This window comes from Camelus bactrianus, chromosome 19 (assembly GCF_048773025.1).
Source record: "Camelus bactrianus isolate YW-2024 breed Bactrian camel chromosome 19, ASM4877302v1, whole genome shotgun sequence".
Taxonomy (NCBI): domain Eukaryota; kingdom Metazoa; phylum Chordata; class Mammalia; order Artiodactyla; family Camelidae; genus Camelus; species Camelus bactrianus.
This window is the reverse complement of record NC_133557.1, coordinates 14,165,974-14,185,759: the sequence shown is the minus strand read 5'-3', so window position 1 is coordinate 14,185,759 and position 19,786 is coordinate 14,165,974. Positions and strand designations below refer to the sequence as shown.

At 42.5% G+C, this 19,786-nt stretch overlaps 1 protein-coding gene across 3 annotated transcripts in view; it reads right to left on the bottom strand.

Annotated features, from left to right (window-relative positions):
* RPN2 (ribophorin II) overlaps positions 1-19,786 on the bottom strand; it is a 50,698-nt gene that overhangs the window by 2,223 nt on the left and 28,689 nt on the right. The window contains exons 10-17 of one of the 3 annotated variants that reach the window (XM_045520961.2): positions 13,299-13,390; positions 11,475-11,589; positions 8,953-9,189; positions 7,569-7,655; positions 5,786-5,881; positions 4,078-4,153; positions 2,372-2,501; positions 831-878 (exon numbers count right to left, since the gene is read on the bottom strand). In XM_045520961.2, coding sequence (XP_045376917.2) covers positions 831-878; positions 2,372-2,501; positions 4,078-4,153; positions 5,786-5,881; positions 7,569-7,655; positions 8,953-9,189; positions 11,475-11,589; positions 13,299-13,390 — 881 coding nt within the window. The remainder of the gene's footprint in view (positions 1-830; positions 879-2,371; positions 2,502-4,077; positions 4,154-5,785; positions 5,882-7,568; positions 7,656-8,952; positions 9,190-11,474; positions 11,590-13,298; positions 13,391-19,786) is intronic. The other 2 variants (XM_010960758.3, XM_045520962.2) reach the window with 2 other exon arrangements.

Genomic DNA, 19,786 nt, shown 5'->3' with positions numbered 1-19,786 from the left:
CTCAATTATAGGGCGGAGTTGAGTGGTTGTTCCAGAGATCGTACGGCCTGCAAAGCTTAAAGTACTATCCGGCTCTTCCTAGAATACTCTTGCCAATTCTTGGACTGGAGGAGCTGATTAATGAAGCACCAGACACCCTCTCCCCTTCCCTCCCTTCACCTCGCCTCCACTTCCGTCCTCATCCTAGGACTAATACGATGGAGAATGGGGGATAGTTCACCTGACATCTGAGTCACACAGGGAGCAGCCCTGAACCACATCCTGAGCTCCAGGAACTCGGGTTGTGATGCTGGCTTTGATCTGTGGCCATTAGTCTTCATGATTTAGTCTCACCAAACCACACTGTTTGGCCCAACCAGAGGTTAGTGTTACAAAAAAGCCTAGAACAGCGACAAGGTGTGCCAGGATTTGCCATTGGACCATCGTTTAATGAACTTAGACGGTCTGAATGGAGTCCCCTTTTAAGAAGTCCAAGGTTGAATCGGTCTCATCCTCAAGTCTGCTCTCCTATGAACACAGAGGGGCTGTGTCTATAAAGTACCTTGTGGGACACAAGGGAGGGGGGAGCCTTACAGCCAAAGCCAGGTCAAAGCTGCCTGCCGCAAAGGCACCCTGTTGGCTGGGCTAACTCACAGGGCTGTGGCTTTCACCCTGGTCCGGCGACAACCTGGGCCAGGAAGCGGGGAGACAGCCTCAGAATCGGGCCTCAGCTTAGGGAGGGATGGGGAAGAACCAATGAGCTGAAAATCAGATAAATAACTGACATGCATGAGGTGGGCAAGATGGCAAAGGGGCCCTGCTTCTGGGATGAGTCCGCCCTTCATCTTTACCGTAGTGTCCTATATTTTGCCAATCTACTGCTCTGCTCTGCAGCGATCCTGCCAAAGGAAAGAGGGTTTGAGAATCAAGAAAGGACAGTAAGAAGAGAAAAAAGCTGAGGAAAGAAATGGCAAACACCCGACCAGAGCTTCTGCCAGAGGCACTGTTTCCCCTAGTGGCAGAGTTTGTTCTACGACTCACGAAGACGCCAACAGAGAGGGGCTTTAACCTTCTATATGGAATGGGGGGCGGGATGAGAACCATGGTCTTCCTCCCCAGAAAATGGACACAATTTTAGCATTCCAGATTGGGAACTCCTGCTCAACAGGATCTCAATCAGATGGTTTCCACTCCTATCTCCCCTTGATTTTGTCTGTCTGTGCAGGTAACTTTCAGAAAAGAGCCGAGCACAGCCCTTGGGCTCCCTGGGCCAGGCCTGGCTGCTGTGCAGAAACAGGGCTCTGCTTAGAAAAAAACAGGAGAGTCCCTGGCCCTTTCTCAGCTGCAGTGCAGAACCACCAAGTTAAGGCTGCTGGAGGGGCAGAAAAGTGAACCAGCTGCCGCTGCTGGTACTCAGGGAAGCTCTGGGGGAATCTGCGTTACTACAGGGGGACAAGGAGCACGCCGGGGCCAGGTCTCCACTGCGAGGAACTCAGAAAGCTCACGATGCAGACGCGAGCAGGTATGAGACAGGCGGCTCTCCCGCCCACAGTGGTCTCTGAGAAAGCCTCTCTCTGATCTGACCAACTTAACTGGCAGCCACATTGGTGGGCGTACTAGTGAGTTACATTCTTCCAGCAAAAGTCCTGGAGAGGAGAAAGCAGGGCACGTTTAAAAATGTTAACTTCCAAAGGTGAAAGCAATTCTGACCTTTTCTTATTGACCTTTATGTGGCTGAAATCACCCACATTCTAATAAAGTCAAATCAATGAAAACACCTATGTGACATTTAAATTTGTTTCTAATCCAGGTTCGAAAGTCAAGCTGCCAGCAAGCTGCCATCACGTCGAGACCGACCATTTGTGTGAACCTAAGCTTGTCTGGATTTGGGGACGTGATGTGGGCCACTGAGCAGTGCTCCCTGAAAGCCAGACGCAGCTTCTGGGGGGAAGAGCATGGACTTCACACACAGGAGAAAAAGCTCTGGGGAGCTGCTGGGGTTACAGAGGACTAACTCTCTGGGGCACAGGAGGAGGGTGGGGCAGGACCCTCTGCGGCGGCAGAGGAGAAAATTGTTATACAGCCAGCACGTTAACAACAGTCTTCTGCCACACGTCCTAATCCATCTTAGTCTTAGCAAAGCAGTTATTTTCTTCTCTTGTTCTAATGTGTTGCAGCATAAACTGCTGTGGTTTTAATATATTTAAAACTGATCACCAAGGCTCTTTTCTGACTTAAAAGGCTTCTGTATCAGGCTGGATTAAGGTGTCATACTTGCCCCTAAGGATATGAATCACTTTGCCACATTCCGTTGTTCAAAGAGCTGGGTGAAGAGAGCTGACAAAACTATTCCTAATCCTGCTCTGGGTCCCTGGCCCATCCCCAGCCTTACCTCTTGATTGCCTGCTGGGCCAGCATCCGATTGCCAGCCAGAAACGTCACGCTGCCCAGAATGGCCAGGTACTTCAGGGTCTGGAACATGTTGAGTTGAGTCCAGTAGACATACATGAGCCCCAGCATAGCTACAGTAACAGGTGTCATGACAGCCAGTTAGGTGAGACAGTGACATCACCCTGGGGCAGGGGACAGTTAAAAGCCGACAACTGTAGGATCCTGAGAAGGTCTGTATTTATAGACCGGCTTGTTTTACTTATTCTTTTTATCTGATGCCAGAAAATAAATAACTCAATATACTTGCTTCTCAACTTTGGCTACCAGGAAATCCAGAGGCAGAAACCAGATCTCAGTTACTTTATCTTGTTCCACGTTCCAGCTCATATCTTTTCTCTTTAATGTTGGTTTTATTTTAAATTTTTTGTTTTAAAATTACTGTCATGTTATATTTGGGATTCAGTTGATTTTTCAAATTCTGAATGAAAGCCCATAGGATTAAAGAAATGAGTAATTTCCTTTTTATTAAAAAAATTTTTAAGGCTAAATTGCCAGTCTGACTAGGAAGGAAGCAAGGAGGACTGAGGAGGAAGGTTTAGTCAAAAGGGCTCAGAGCTGGGCAAGGAGAACCCTGGGTCCTGGTCCAAGCTCTGCCTTTGGCAGCCACTTAATTTCTCTGAGCCTGAATTCTCCCACCTATCAAACGGGGATCATCATTCCTGCCCTGGTCACCCCCATCAGGACTGTGATGAGAATCAAACGAGGGAATGTGCACAAAAAGCACTCTGGCAAGAAAAGTCATGGCTCTAAATAAATTTATATTCAGGTTTTATTTTCAGCCTGACCCGGGAGGGCTATCCCTCAAATCCAGAAACTGGGCTGGAGAGAAAGGTCATCCTGTCAATTTTGCCCCGAAGGATAATGGATGAACTACGGCAGGGGTTCTTGGTCATTTTTGAGGTCATGGACCACTGTGAGAATTTTGATCAAAGTTACAGAATCTCTCTTTCCCCAGAAAAACAAAGACACACATTTGCCTCGAGTTTCAAGGGATTCATCTGTGGACCCTTACAGAATCTGCACACTTTGGACACAGAGAGGGTGACTCCTGAAAGAGTCAAAGAAATCAGAAAGGAATATTGAAGTCTCAGTGAAATCCAAGGCGCCTCTGATCCAATAGTGTCGAAAGTTACTGAAATGCTTAACAGATTTGTGAATTTACTGTCTTGTAACATGTAGGTCCTAAGTTCTCAAGAGAACAATGCAGGACAGCATGTCTGACTGTGGAAGGGACTGTTTTCTATTACTGTCCAGACAAAGCCGCCAGCAAATGTGAAGATCGATACGGTGGGGGAAGATAACCTTTGGAAACTGCATTAATGCTCTCCATCCAGGAAGATGGCTCAACCTAAAGATACGATAAGTGAGTAATCTCTGGAAATGAACAGAGCTATTAAATGAGGTAAAATGGCCTGCCAACGGCAGCCTAGTACAGTGAAACCCGATATAATGACAGCTGTCCTAAGCTGATCGGCCAAACAGGTTTATCATCATATTAACTGTCGTAAAAGGCCAGGAGGAAGAGGGAAATGTTATGCTATTAAGTCATTATAGTTAATAGGTTGTGGGTCTACTTAACAGGGCTTGTGCGTGGGCAGGCTAAATGTCAAAGGAGGTTAAATGGAATTAGCAGCCTGGGGCGCTTACCAGCATGTCCCAGGTGAAAGATAATCGTGCTTGGAGCAAAAGTGAAGTTGGAGACATTGGCCCCAATCCGGATCCACTGAACGATGGGGAGAAATAAATTAAAAAGACATTAGAACATGAAAGGGAGGCAACCCGTGCCATGCCAACGCTAATCCAATAAACAGCCCTAAGGGCTTAAAAGTTCATGAATACTTGAAGGACAGGGAATTTTTCTAAGTGACAACCACCCTATTATAAGTCCTCAGGAAAAACTGTTTCCTTTTTTCTTTAGAAAAGCATTCCAACACCTGCTTTCAAATGTGCTTGGATAACTCAAACCTGAACATTATTATTTTTTTTAATTGAAGTGCAGTTGATTTACAATGTTGTGTTAGTTTCTAGTATACAGCATACTGATTCAGTTATACGTATATATGTTCCTTTTCATATTCTTTATCATTATAGGTTATTACAAGATATTGAATATAGTTTCCCATGCTGTACAATAGGACCTTGTTGTTTATTTTATACACAGTAGCTACCATCTGCAAATCCAAACTCCTAATGTATCCCTCCCCTCAACCCCCAAAGATCATGTTTAATGATAGCAAACTTTTCTATTTTAAAACAGATGAAACCATAAAGCTGAAAGGTTAGGAACTGTATTTATAATGAAGTAACTGGCACCCCTGCTAATGTCTCTAAGTATTGGTAAGAAAAACCCACTGGCAGCTGGTACAATGTATGCTCTTGCTGCGTGTTCTGTGCATTCTGAAATTCTGATCACTTGAAAGAACAGGTGCCCATACCCTAGGCCTGGTTTCTGAAAGCCTGTGGCATGCCTTCCAGATTTAGACTGACCAATAATTCTTCTATTAAAATCAATTAGTGAATTAGGAACACAGGCAACTTTCTAAAAGTAAGATCTAATGAGTTTTCCATACAGTTCTTAAAATTCTCTGAACTTCTGAGCATATGAATTTATGTTTATAATTTTTAAAAAGAGACAAGGGGAAAAAGTTGGTTAAAAAAAATTCAAACACTACATTAAAATATAAAAGGTAAAAATTTCCTTCCACTCTACTCCCTAAAAGGTCCTCTCTCCTTAGAGTTAACCGACAAAAATAGATAATGCCCTTTTAAGGTTTTTAAACAAAGCGGATTGTTCTAAACATAGAATTATCCCTTGCCTTCTTCATTTGATAGGACACTTTGGCAATCTTGTCACGTCAGTACATAAAGCTATCCATTCTTTTAATAAGCTGCACATTAGTCCATTGTATGGATATACTGTAAGTTAACATTTGCTTCTATGTAGACTTCAGGTTATTTACAGTTTTATGCTCCAAACAGTGCTGAAATGCACATCCTCTGTTCTCTCTTTTTCTACAGATATCAGCACTGGGCTGCTTTTTTCACACTTGACCTCATCTGAACATTCCTGCAGATCATCCCCGTCCATACACTTTTATCATTTTAAATGGCTATTAGGTACTTTCTCATGCCCCTTGTTAATGGATCTTTTTTTTTTTTTTTTTTTTTTTTGGCTGTTCCCCCACAGTGGGGAATTTTAGTTATCCTAAAATTTTTTGACCATTGGTTCAGGTCACAGCTGCTGGACCCCTTTGGAGCCACGCTGAGGCCGGAGCACAAAGCCTCCTTTGGAACAGCTACATCTGCTGAGTCTGGCGCCAGACACACGCTGCCCATGCTAATTACAGCTACTCACCAGAGCAAAGAGCAGGAGCAAGGGTGAGAGGATCAGGGCGGTGAATGTATTGGACACCACTGTGGGGGGCCTCTTCTCAGGCTCGCGGAACAGGTGCTGCCAAAAGAAGACATACCAAGAATATTTTAAAATGTGCTCTTCCCCGTAGAGGCTGCCATGTATACTAGGGACCAACATACCACTGACAGTCAGGAAAAGGAAATACCTCCGAAAGGCTAAAATCTCCTGGCCATGAGCGGCCTCTTGGCCTTCTGCCTCTAACACTAGCTTCTGATCCCAGTGGTCTCCTTCCAAAGACACCACACCAGTCCCACCCACCTCACTATTTGGCCAACCCTCTTTTTCCCTCCAAGATGCACTGCCATTCAGAGGTTGGAGAACGCAACCTATCAAGTGACATGTGCCTAGTATCAAAGAGGGTGCAATCTGGGTGGTGTGGGTGACACTTCCATCCAAGGCAGGACTGGATTTCAGCATGCTTCTGGGCTCCTCGGGTGACATTATCATATTTTGCTAACCAACCTGAGTTAGCTAAGTGGTATATTGTAACAATTAAAAATTTTAAAGGGGGAGGGTATAACTCACTGGTAGAGAGCATGCTTAGCATGCCCGAGGTCCTGGGTTTAATCCCCAGTACCTCCATTAAAAATAATAATTAAAAATAAATAAATAAATAATAAACCTAATTCCCCACCTCCAAAAAAATTTTTTTTAAATAATTTTTTTTAAACTTTGCCTGCCAGCGTCCAGCCAACTTGGCTCCATGACAAGGTAGAGCCACCTGAGACTCCTGTTTCCAAATTTTTCCCTCAGCTCCTCTTTGCTGCCACTGCTGCTGAGGGACTTCTAACACTGCCTGCGGCAGCTGTTGCTGCCTCCCCCACCGATCCATCAGTCAGCACCCTCTGTCATCACGGTTATCTTCTACTCTTTAACTGCATTTTACATTCTTAAATGCCGCTATAGCAACACTAGGAGGATTTTTGAAAAAGAATACTATTACTCTACCTTTCGGGCCCTTGGCCTTCTTTTAACAGTGAAATGAGAGTAAGTGGTCTGCCTGGAACACTTCAACATTAATTCATACGTGGGTCTCCATGTTACTGCAGTATGCTCATTTCTCATGATTGCAAAATAGTCTACCGAGTGGATCCACCTCAGTTTCCTTAACCAGCAGTATTCAAATTGTTTAACAATTACTGTGTTTATTTTGTAAAATGCTTTAGAAACTTTTCAAAGTTCTTCTTTCCTTCTCTGTTAACTATTTTGATCCTCATAACAGTCCTATAGGCCAGGCTGGGTAGGGATTGCTAATATTTGTGTGCAAGGAAGGTGAATCCCAGGAGAGAGGAAAGGCTTGCCTCGGGGAGGAAAGCCCTATTCTCCAGTTGAGTTGTCCACCTGGAGGCCCCATCAGCCCTGATCTATGCAGGAGTGGAGAGGAAGAAAGCCAACTCATTTGGGCTGTAGTCCCAAGCAGTGATCTGAGGGCTGAACTTCCTGGATGTTTAAGAAAAACAGACCCAGGTTCTGATTTTGTCTCCAGCTCTCTGCTTTCTGGGAACTGGTCAGTGGGCAATTTGAGCCTGTTTTTTTCAGCTCTAGGATGGGACTGGTATTTGCCTGGCTGATTCAAAGGATGACAAAAACAAAACTATAAAATATCATATAAACAGGTTAAAGAAGGGACAAGAGCCACAGTCCAGGGGTTTGCTGCCCTCTTCCACTGTGCCCACCCCACACTTCTCCCCCGTGTTTAGAGAAAGAGTCGTCTGGGATGTACCTGAATTTCCTGTTTGGGGGTGAAAAGGTTCTTGGATAGGACAGTTGACGGAGCATCTTCTTCAGGGAACCTGATGACCACATCCGCCTAGAAAAATAAAGGCAGCCATTAAAGGCGCAGGGGCAGAGATGGGGGTGAGACTCATCAGCAGGAAAGCACTCCCAACTCATGTCCAGGACCATAACTGAGAAAGCTCCAAGCAGTCAAATCACTTCCGATCCACTAGTCGACAAATTGAGGCAGTAAAATTTTCAAGAACAAAATAAGTATTTATTGAAAATGCTTTTTAGAGCAAGAGTTCCAATTTTCTACTGGTCTGGTGAGCCCCACAGAGCTGTTTAATACAAAAATCCCAGCTGGTACTCAGGCTGTTACAGTTGCAATCAGAAACTACTCCCTGTCCCTGGGAAGTGTGATTTAGTCACAAAGACAAAGACAAAAAAAGGAAAAAGAAATGAAAATGTGCTTGCATACAAAAAGCAGCCCAAAGTCCAAGGGAAGAAAAGGAGCTTTGAATACAACATAAGAAAATGCAGCTGCCCCTTTGTCCAGCACAGGGAGCCAACCACCATTCAAGACCTACAGTTTGGCCTCTGCCACCTTTCCAACCTCAATGCCTACAGCTCTCGACCAGACTCAGGTGCTCCAGCAAAATGGACTCACTCATGCATGTCTCCCTGAAAGCACCTCAAGCTTTTCTGGAGCCCCCTCTACGCTGTGATCACCCCATAGCCTCCCAGATATTATTCTCATAAACACCTGCGATTCTACAACCCCTAGTTCAAATGCCATGTCCTTCAAGAAGCTTTCTCTCATCACATCAATCAAAGGTGAATTACGTAAGTGAAAAGCACTATTTAAAGGATAACACACCATGCAAATGTTAGTTATTAGTTTATTAGCATTTTGTACACCCTACGTATCACTATCCCCCACCATCCTGTATTATTATCAGAATTCAAATCTTAGCTCCCTCCCCGCCCACCCTGTGAGGCTATACCATATCTCGAAGACCAGAGCCTTTATCTTTTAATCTATGTATTCCCCCATAGTGCTTTGCTATAATATGAAAACCTCCTTCTAATACAACTTTTATAGAAATTTGCTAGAACCCACAAGGGCAAATTTATACTTCATTCACTCACTTCACTCAGTCACTGTTTAATTAAGCCCCTACTACATGCCAGGCCATGCACACACCCCTAAGACTACCAATGGGGACAGCACACAGCTCCTTACCTCACAATGTGTACTTACTGCCCCCTGGGTGCCAGGGCGAGGCTAAAAGGCTAGGGGAAGGAGCCCACCCCGTGGAAAGGAGCCATCTGTGTCTGACAACGGCACAGCCACTCTGGCCTGGGTCAGGGTATATGTAGGCACGTACCACATTCCAAAGGATTGGGTTCTTCAAAGCATAGGCACGTACCACATTCCAAAGGATTGGGTTCTTCAAAGTAGCATCTCCGATGATCAAGTAGAGAGTGTAGGTGCCGGATGCAGAGTCAAATTCGATCTTTCTCTCGGAGGTGTCCAGTTCAAACTTATATACATTCTTGCTGTCCGGCTCTGCAACAAACACCACTTCCTGGCCAGTCTTCTGGTTATGGAGTCGGACAAATGTCTGGATGGAACAATAACACAACCCTTCATCTGATCATTTCAAAACTCCCTCTGGGCCCAGCATGAAATCAACAAGGCAGCAGACTGTCAGTTCCTTCGTCCCAGTGGGAGCTCTGGGACCTGCCAGGCCTGCCCGAGAAAGCAGGAGGAATGGCCACCCCACCCTGCTAACTAGCCCAGAGACAAGAGATAACTTCTCGCTAGTATAAGAAATTTAACTTAGGGGTCCAGCCAATTCTCAGTGACTTGTAGGCCAAGTGCCCAGTTTGTGGATGATTTAAGCCCTTTGCTGTTGCTGTGATTTCTTCTTCCCGCCAGCCTTTTGGCCACTTTGCTGCCCAATTAACTTCTTCACCAGAGGGTGAAAAGAAGGGAAATGAGGTGGAACTGTAAGAGGCCCATTTTCAATTTCCTAGTGCCTCCAGCTAAAGATTTAGGAGAGGAGGCTTGGGGACTGATAGTAGGCAGAGTTCTCACCGAGGAGAGCAGCCTAGTGTCAGAAAGAGAGCTTAGACTCGAAGACAGATTTGGTTCCACTACTTATTAGCTGAGCAGGTTACTTAACCTCCTTGGGCCTTGATTTTGCCATCTTTGAGATAGGAAGATAGAACTTTTACAGATGTGGTATATCTGTATGAAGAGTCACAATAATGTATGCAAAGCATTTCTCGCAGGACCTGCTATATACGAGTTGGTTGACAAACATTTATCAATACGATGGTACAAGTCTAATCGCCTTACCCTCCCAGTGGCATAAGAAACTAAGGTTTCTGCACATTAGAACCGCAGCAGAACTTAATACCCACTTAGCTTTTCTCTGGAGTGTTTCAAAATAAAGAATTCAATAAGGCAGGTAGATTGGTTCCATTTTACAGATCAAAGGCACGAGGATTAAAAGAGTTGCCACAGTCAGACAGCTAGCACTGGATCCAGAAAAAATATAAATCTCATTTGTTACTCTACACCTGGGCAACAAAGAACAACCATCAAAGTATTTAGGGAAAGAGGCTCAGAGATGTGAAGCATCCTGACTACAGCAGTGCTGGCCAAGAATGGGATTTAGGAACCTGGATGCCTGATCTTCCTCCTGTCATAGGCAAGTGCAGGCAGCCGCCAGGCTCATCTGCAAAATGCCATCTCTACCTAGGAGGTCTGTAAGCCACAGTTTCTACAACAGAATCTTGGATGAGACAAGTATTCAGTTAAAGTTAAACTTCCTCACTAACTCTCCGGGCCCTACCCCTAATCCCACCAATTTAGTCTTGTAATCACTTCTCTTCACACTCTTTCTTCCGTTGTGCTGTTTGGCTGGTAAACTGCTGGGAAATGCTAAGGGGCCGAAGAGTTAGTCGTGGCTAAGCTTCCTGACCAAGCTCTCTGGAGCTCAGGTGTTAGGGGGAGAGAGAAGTGACAAGGGCTGGGCTGTGGAGCTAGGGCAGCTGCTCTGGGCCTGGGCACAAGTGAGCAGTGGCAGCTGTAAGAAACAGAAAGCAAATCCACCCACCTCAACGGTCTGCTCTGAAGCTGCCTCTGGGCACGGATGCAAGTCTGCTAGCTCTTACTAAAGCATGGCTGCAGAGACCCAAACCAAGGCCACTAGGTCCCAGGGTCTCTCCCGTCTTTCCACATTCAAAGTGTTTATCTGAATTTCCCTTCACGATACAACTGCGGACAGGGCGGGGATCAGGGCAGTCATCCTCAATCACGTGGGGTAACAGGGGTAGGAGAGGAGGTGTCTGAGAGGATAAGGGGCCATATCAGATTTTCTGGGGAGACGACATGGTTTGAAAAATCTTCTGAATAATCATCATTTTTTTATATACGAAAAACAAACATGAAGCCTACTGCTTTCATAATACAAAGTAGGCACAAGTTAAAAAGTGCTGTTTTTCAGATTCCTACAAAAAGAAAAATCTGCTTTGGCCAGAACAAAAATATACTTTGGGCTCACTGCCTGGGTTTTCCTTTTTTCAAAATTATTTCAATATATGTTTTTTTGGTCAGAAAGAAAAAAGCCACAATTAAGTGCTAATCAGCCTTAAATATGTCTTCTCAATACCAGCTAATCTCTTAAAAACAAGAGCGTATTCCAGGCTCAGCGTTATAACCAGTACGAGAGGCGGCAGGAGTGTCACATGGGAGAACCTGGCAGACCGTCAGGGTTTAGAGTGAAGATGTGAAAGCAGGAATTCGGGACTGTCTCCAGTCAGTGTTATAAACCATATTAACAACAATCGGGTACGTCAACGTTTCAGGCCAAGAGAACTGTCTGGGCTTTTTCCTGACCTGGTGAGGGGTGAGTTCAGCACCAGTGTTCATGTCTACCAGCTGGAAGAACAAAGCAAAGTTCTGGTGGCTATCTGCGATGAATGTGCCCTTGGCCTTGGCTGGGTAGGTCACCCTGAAAGAGACATTTATATAATAAGTCTTCAGAGAGGATCTGCAGCTCTCTGAGAAGAGAGGGAATACAAACATCACTTCACCGCCTGGCCCTCCCTCTCCCAACCGTATCTCCCAATTGTAACACTTTTCTGTTGTGGGCAGAGTGGAGAACTGTCTGTGGCCTGAAGCAAACTGGACTGATAAAGCCAGGACTGAGAAAAGCACAGCATGAACTTTCATCAGGGTCTAGGGAAAACGCTATGTGCAGTTGCTCCAGGCTTTCACTGCAAGGACCTAAGGATATCGACTCCACCAAGCCACGCACCAGTGGGGTTCACGTGTGCCCCTGCGGGCTCACAGGTGGACTGGCAAAATCACAAGGAGAAAAAAAAAAAAAAATCACATGATCGATATTGGCAGCATCTGTGAGCAAGGTCAGGCGATGAGGGAGTAGGAGATGCAAAGGAAAGAAGGGTACTTACAGCTTTTTCTTTTTTTAATGCTGTATTTTTTTTCCTGGGCATTGTTTCAATTTATTTTTCTGCCTGAAACTGAGCTTTAAAAAGTCATTTTCTCAAAAAGCAGACTTGCTGAGAAAACTGTTCTTTTCACAGCTATCTCCTGGGATTTAAGGTGAAGATGGCCAGGGGATAAAACAAGCCAAATGGTTACAGGGCTCACAACCGGCCATATGTCATGCTTAGGCTTTTTGTTTACTTATGAGTAATAACAACTCTTCGTCTCTATAGAGCATTAAACTTTGCAAAGCACTCTCACAGACGTTAGTTATTTCAGTGGATTCTCAACAGTGCTCTCATTTCCAATGTCACTATAAAAATATCCGAGCCAGAGGCAGAAAACCTAGCCCTTTCACACAACTTGAAAGGAGTGATTGCTTGGCTCCTAGTCTCTGGCTAACATCCCATCTTCAAAATAGCCTTGAGGGTTCCCCTATTTCTTTGGCCTCTATAGCCACCCTCACTGAGTAAAACTGGGGTCTGAACTATATCCAGAAGTCTAGTTGGGCACCCTCTCCACCCATCCAATAAGAATGTGGGAGAGGCCTGAGAAATGGGCTTCATACAGTGTTCTGGCCCAACTCTGATCAATTGCTAATGGTTACCTAGAAGGTTGTGTTAAAAAAGATTCTGAGTTCAGCAGGAACAGTGCTGTGACTGACTAGTAATGCCTTCTGTGGACATGAAAAGGAATCACAGCCCTAGTTCTGGGTATCTGCCAACTCACTTCTAAGGACCTGTGAGACTTCCAACCAATTTCAGACCCACTGTGGACCAAAGGGAGTCGCCGTGAGGCCACTAAAAAGCAAGTTCAAGACTGAAGTTAAAGAGATGAATGTAAGTTAATGCATTGCTTCCTTCGTTGAGAAAGTCTTGTTTTTTAAAAAACTGTTGTCTGAACTAAATGTTGTGCTTGATGACATAGCTGGCTGACGCAGACTTACACTGAGGTAAGCTCTTCATCTCGTCGTGGACTGTTAATAAACAGTTTGCTCAGGGGCTGACCACTGATACAGACAACCCCCAGATTTGCTTGGATGCCAAGCAGCACCCCTGATTTAGTGCCAGCGGAATGGTCGCCTCCTTAATTTGGAGTACAAGCTGGATCACTGCTGACACAGAAATGACATATGGAGGGGCTCAGGGCCAAAGCGTGGTCCTCTTAGCTCAAGCCTGGGCTCTCCTTGTGCCCAGGAGGCATCCCATGTACCTTGTGGTTTTGGGTGCAATGCTCTGATCCTTATCCACAGTGGAGAGGTCAACATTTGTGATGCCAACTTCAGTGGAAATCTTGACTCTGAGCTAGAGTGAAACACAGAAGAAAATCATCAAGTTAACTGGTAAATATGCCAGGAATTAACGTACCTATCCAAATTTTTCTCTTACTGATGAGTAAAGGGATGAACAAAACCCCAGGACAGGAGTCTTCAATGATCTTAGTAAACTGACCCAGCCAGGTAGTACATCTACCTCTCCCATCCTGAGGCCTAAAAGTAACTCCTTGATTATTATTCCTTGTTCCTTTCTTTGGCTTTAGATGTATATTATTAAAAAAAAAGAAAGACAAGAAAAGAAAGTAGATCTCTTCCTGTGTACTTTAAAATAAATAAGGTGAAAAACCCTTATGCAGTAACCTTCAAACAATTTAAATCAAGTACTCAGTTCTAACGACAGCTAATGTTTATTGTTTACTACGTGAAAGACATTGACTTTATAACGATGATCTCATTTTATCCTCACAGTAACTCTGTAAGGTAGTGCTATTTCAGAAGAGGAAATTAAAGATTAGAGAGATGAAGCCATTTGCTCAAGTTCAGATAGCCGGTAAGACAGACCCAGCGTTCAAGATCCGGCATCCTGACAGAGTCCGTGTTCTTAGGCACTCTGCTGTCCACTTTCCCAGCCAACACTTACTTTGTGCCAAGCAGTACTGTAAGTTGGCCCATGAAGATCTAAGAAGCTATGGCAGTCATCTGCACGGTTCACCAAGTACTTCTGCTTTTCATTCTGAGCATGTGACAGAATTGTACTTCCCTGCCCTCCTGGAATCAGGTGTGGCCACGTGACTTGTTCTGGCCAGTGAAATGTGAGCAGAAGTGTGTGACTTCCAAGTGGAATCTTAAGAGTTCCATATGTGATTCTCTTTTCTTCTGATGTGGACATAGGCAGTGTGCAGAGAGGCTTGCTACTCAGCCTGGGTCCTAGAGTAAGGACTACACGAAGCAGAGCCCCCAGCATGACACATTAAAGATATCTCGTGTGGGCAAAAAAGAAACTTCTTGTTTTAAGCCACTGAGATTTGGAGTTTGTTACAAGCATAAAGCTGTCTGTCTCTTTTGACTCTTAACAGTGTTTAAAAATTCTATATGTTCCTTATAACACTTTCACAAAGAGGAGCTAGCCAAACCCAGTAGGTAAGAATTTTCAAAAATTAGATTAAAATAAATGTAAAATTCCGAAAGAGATAGAAAACACGCTAAAAATCTACTCGGGAAATTTTTTATTTAAAAACCTAAGTTTGAATATGGAAATTATGCAATCCCAAGGCACTTTTAAAATTTAAACATATCTGTGAGAATTCCAAATATTTGATAACCTTGAATCTAATGCTTAAGGAGATCCTTGTCAAATCTTTTGGTTTATAGTCCAAGTCAGGATCAAGGAATAGAGATAGAAGGTGGGCAAATAATTGAAGGACAGCTTCAGCATATTTCTAAAATGCACTATCAAGGTCTGACAGCCTCAAATCAAGGGCAAAGAAGAAAAATTAAAAGGGGATAAAGATAGCTATCAAGTAATTCCTTTTAACAGCCTCCATAATAACTATTTTGTGACAAGAGCCTCAATTATCAGGTTGAATAGGGGTGTTCTGTTGCTAAAACGAAAAAGAAAAAAAAAAACCTAAATGTAAAAGATTTCTGGGGCTATAAGGATATTATTACCTCCTACTTTTGAATACACAGCCACCAATTGGCAGAATTAAATTTAGCATCATAGCTAGTCACTGAATCTAGGCAACTGAGTGAATTACTTTCGGGGGTGGGGGGTGGGAGGTCAGATGGCCTTCCAGTTGAATAAACCACCAAGGAGAGAGCTGGGATCCTCTTCTTTGGCTCTTTGGGCTCTTTGCTAAGCAAACAGCTTCATAACTCAAACAGGGCTCAAAACCAGAGCTAGTTTTGCTATACAAAGCTCAAGCCAGAGAGGCACTGACAGCACTTCTATTGAAGAAAAACTTAAGTGGAAGGCTCAAGCCAAGAAGTAGCCAAAGAGCTTTGATTAGCAAGACTTTTAGCAAGACACCCCACTGAGAGACCACTCCCCTATGTTCCCTCAGAGCATCTGGAGCACTAGGTGCCGGGGTACACAGACATGGCAAGGTGTACTTCCTATCCTAAAGGGAAACATAAAGGCAAAGCTAAACTGTAACAGACCAGGCTGCTGCTTCAATGGAGGGATGAACAAAGTGCTACAGAAGCACAGCAGAAGGAACTGTGACCCAAGTGGGCCTGGGGCAGCCCTTGGTGCGTGAGTGAGAAATGTGCAGCAGGAAGGCTTAGGCAGTCCTCCAGTTTCAGGAGAGGTAGGAGCTTAGTGATACTCCATGCTATAAAAATAGACTGTTTTCATAGGTAATTACTCTGGAGTCTTCATCAACATTAACTAGATAATTCCCTCTTCACTTCTGTGACTCATTCCCTTAAGGACTCCCTCACTTAATTTGTAAATGTGATCTTAAAATCATCATCCCACCTAAATGTCCATAAACAGGAGATTGGTTAAATAAACAATGGTATATATACATACACTTTGAATTACGGTGGAGCAATTAAAAAGAACAAAGTAGGTGTCTATGTACAGATATGGAGATACTAACTCCTACTTTTGAACACGTAGCCATCTACTGGCAAAATTGTATTTAACATCGCCTGCCAATGAGTCCAGGCAACTGTGTGAATTATGGCAGGGAAGCACTGGGGGCTCAGGGGAGGCCATCAAACTGAATAGACCCCTGAGGGGAAAGCTGGGAGCCTCTACTCTGTGACAAAAGCTAAGAATACAAATGTTTATAGAATGATTCCTTTTGTGTAAATAAGAAAAGATGTGCATACATTCAATGACGCATGCATCCTTTCTTTTCAAAGCACATACAGTTAACTGTTAATAATGGATTCCTCTAAGCAGAGACTAGACTGAAGGGATGAGAGAAGGCTCTTATATTTTATTATATACCTTTTTGTACTTTGAATTTTTTTTAACCATGTCCATTATTTTATTCCAATTTTTTAAAAATAGGCATTATCTGAGCAATGAGATTGTGTACCATATATTTTCCTCTTTATAAACATTTCTGTATTAAAAAGTACCATCCAATAAGTAGGATTTAAAAAACAATCACTCTCTCATTCAACAGATGGATAAACACAAACATGTTTAAAGACTTGTGTAAGGCTCCTCAACGTATCCTAATTATAGTGGTAAGGAAGCCATTGACTTGTTGGTTTTTACTTAGAATCCTAACTATAAAGTTTCACCAAGACCATGGTCACTAAGGCCTGCTAAACAAGATTCAACTGTGTGTTTTGTTCATTATAAGCATTCATGGTACAGACATGACGAAAGGGCAAATTGCAGTCAACTCAAGTCATTTGGGGTTTGCTCTCAGCCCTTATTTTAAAAGGCCCCCTAAGTTACAGTTTCTTTGTTGCACAGAAACACTGTAGGGCTGTTCTTGAATAGGAAACAGTTGAAAACAAGTCCTTCTGCTCCTAAAATCTTACTACAAATGGGTCTCTGAAAACATTTAAAAGAAAAGCATTTTTATGCTACTCTCTTAAAGGAAATTGAGAAATAAAATCATCGTAATTTTTTTCAAAGCATTGATGTAAAAAGTTCAGAGTAGGATCCCTGTTGGTTAGCTGCTTCTTCCTTCAAACTAACACTGCAGGATCAGTTTTTATAATAGGAAAGGGACTTGTTTAGCTACTTTAAATGCAGCTAAGTCTGCTTTACAGTGAATCAGCTAGTCCTTCCTTCGCCTGCACATATACCTCAAAAAACATTTTAATGCCAGGAAATGCAGTTTTTCTGCTGAGAGTAATAACCTCCCTGTTTAGCTCATTATTGTCAAAAATGATGGTGCATTAGGGGCAATTAATGCTAATAACAGCTTCTAAAACCCATGCTTCCCCTGTCAAGTCCAATGTCAATGAGTGCTATTACAGGCCTTCCACACCAAACCACCGTTAATGCACTCTGACCAATGTCAAGCATCTCTCAGAAGAGTAAACAGGACCTGCTGACCCACTCGGAGGCCCCAAGTGTGACTATTACTGAAATTACAAAGTAAAGTTGCGTATGTGACAGAGGTCAGAGCACACATGTGCACAAATACACACACGCATGCATACATAAAGCTTAACACATGAAGAGGAAGACAGGAGATTTTTAATGCTTATTCCATCACCGGAAAGGAAAAGGACAGCAATGGCCTCAATGGGGGCTTCTTATCATTGTATGAGTAATAGCTATGAGCCATCTCTGCTATTTTGTACTTATTTAGTTTTTCCAATGACCACAGAAACACTTGTGCAAACACCAGATTTGATGTTACAAAAAGCCAAGCTGTTATGGTAATCAAGACAGCACAGTACTGATATAAATACACAAATACAGGTTAATTGAATAGAATTGCAAGTCTAGAAATTAACTTTATATTTATGGTCAACTAATTTTTGACAAGGATGCCAAGACAGCTCAATAGGGAAGGAACAGTCTTTTCAACAAATGGTGCTGGGACAACTGCACATCTATATGTAAAGGAAGGAAGCTGGACCCCTACCTCACACCACATACAATAATTAACTCAAAATGGATCAGAAACTTAAATGTCAGAGCTAAAACTATACACCTCTTATAAGAAAACATAGGAGTAAATTTTCATGATCTCAGATTAGGCAATAGTTTATTAGATACAACACAAATAACAATCAATGAAAGAAAAAATAAAGAAACTGGACTTTCTCAAAATTAAAACCTTCTGCATTTCAAAAGACAACATCAAGAAAGGGAAAAGACCACCTACAGACTGTGAGAAAATATCTGTAAAGTATGTATCTGATAAAGAATTTGTATCCAGAATACACATAGAAGTCTCATAACTCAAGAATATATAAAGACAAATAATGTAATAAGGAAGTAAAAAGTATACAGTTTGGAAAGGAAGAAAGAAAAATACAAATAAAATATTTTTAATAGGGAAAAGATCTGGATAGACATTTCTGCCAAGAAGATATATAAATGACCAACTAGCATATTAAAAAGATGCTCCACATCATTGGCCGTCAGAGGAATGCAAATCAAAATCACAATGAGGTACCACTTCACACCCATTAGGATGGACTAAATGAAAGAGACAGATAATAACAAGGCTTGATAAGGATGCAGAGAAATCAGAATCCTCATACATTGCTGGTGGGAATGTAAAATGGTGCAGCTTCTTTGACAATCAGTTTGTCAGTTCCTCACAAAGTTAAACACATTATCATATGATCCAACAATTCCATTCCTAGGCATAAACCTCAAAGAACTGAAAACAGGTGTTCAAACAAAAACTTGTACATGAATGTTCATAGCAGTATTATTTACAACAGCCAAAAAGTGAAAATACCCCAAATGTCCATCAACTGATGAATGGATAAACAACATGTGGTATGTCCACAAAACAGAACACTAAATTATTCAGCCATACAAATGAATAAAGTACTAATAAATGCTACAACATGAATAAACCTTAAAAATATTATGCTAAGTAAAAAATACAAAAGGCTACATATTGGATGATTCTAGTTATATGAAATGTCCCAAATAGGCAAACCATAGAAACAAAATGTAGATTAGCAGTTGGCAGAACTGGAAAGATGAATTCCACAGAATAAAGGCTGTCTACAAATAGACACAGGGTTGCTTTTTGGGGTGATAAAAATGCTCTGGATAATGGAAAAGAATCTGAAAAATATATCTATATATATACGTCTATGTATATGTATAACTGAATCACTTTGCTGTATACCTGCAACCAACATTATAAATCAACTACACTTCAATAAGAAAATCAAAGGAAAAAAATGCTCTGGAATTAGATGGTGGTGATGGTTGTACAACTCTGTGAATACACTAAAGACGCTGAATTGTATACTTTTAATGGCTAATTTCATGGTATGTGAATTACATATATCCTCCGTAAAGCTGTTATTTGAAAAGAAAAAAAGCTACTTTGTGTAGGGTAAAAGGCTTACTCTAAAAGATGAATTACCATAGTTCTAAGGGCCTTGGAATGTGGGAAAACATCTTTAGACCACTTCATCCTTTTCTTCTTTTAAGTGGTCTGAGATGGAAACTAAGCATTGAAAAAATAAGACTTGGCCTCCACCCACAGCGAGCTCTCAGCCCAATGAAAGAGCAATACATACAAGCAAACAACGGTAATACAATGCAATAAGAGCAATTACAGACAGGGTGCAAAACACTATAGCAGCAAAAATAAACCAAGTAGCCTGAAGCCCTCAATATAAGGGGAAAAAACTTAAAAACTGTTGAAAGAAAATATTAGAGAATATCTTTTTGATCCTGGAGCAGCGTAGGCTTTTTTAGAGAAGACACAAAAAGTACAAACAATCTAGGGAAAAGAAGACTTTA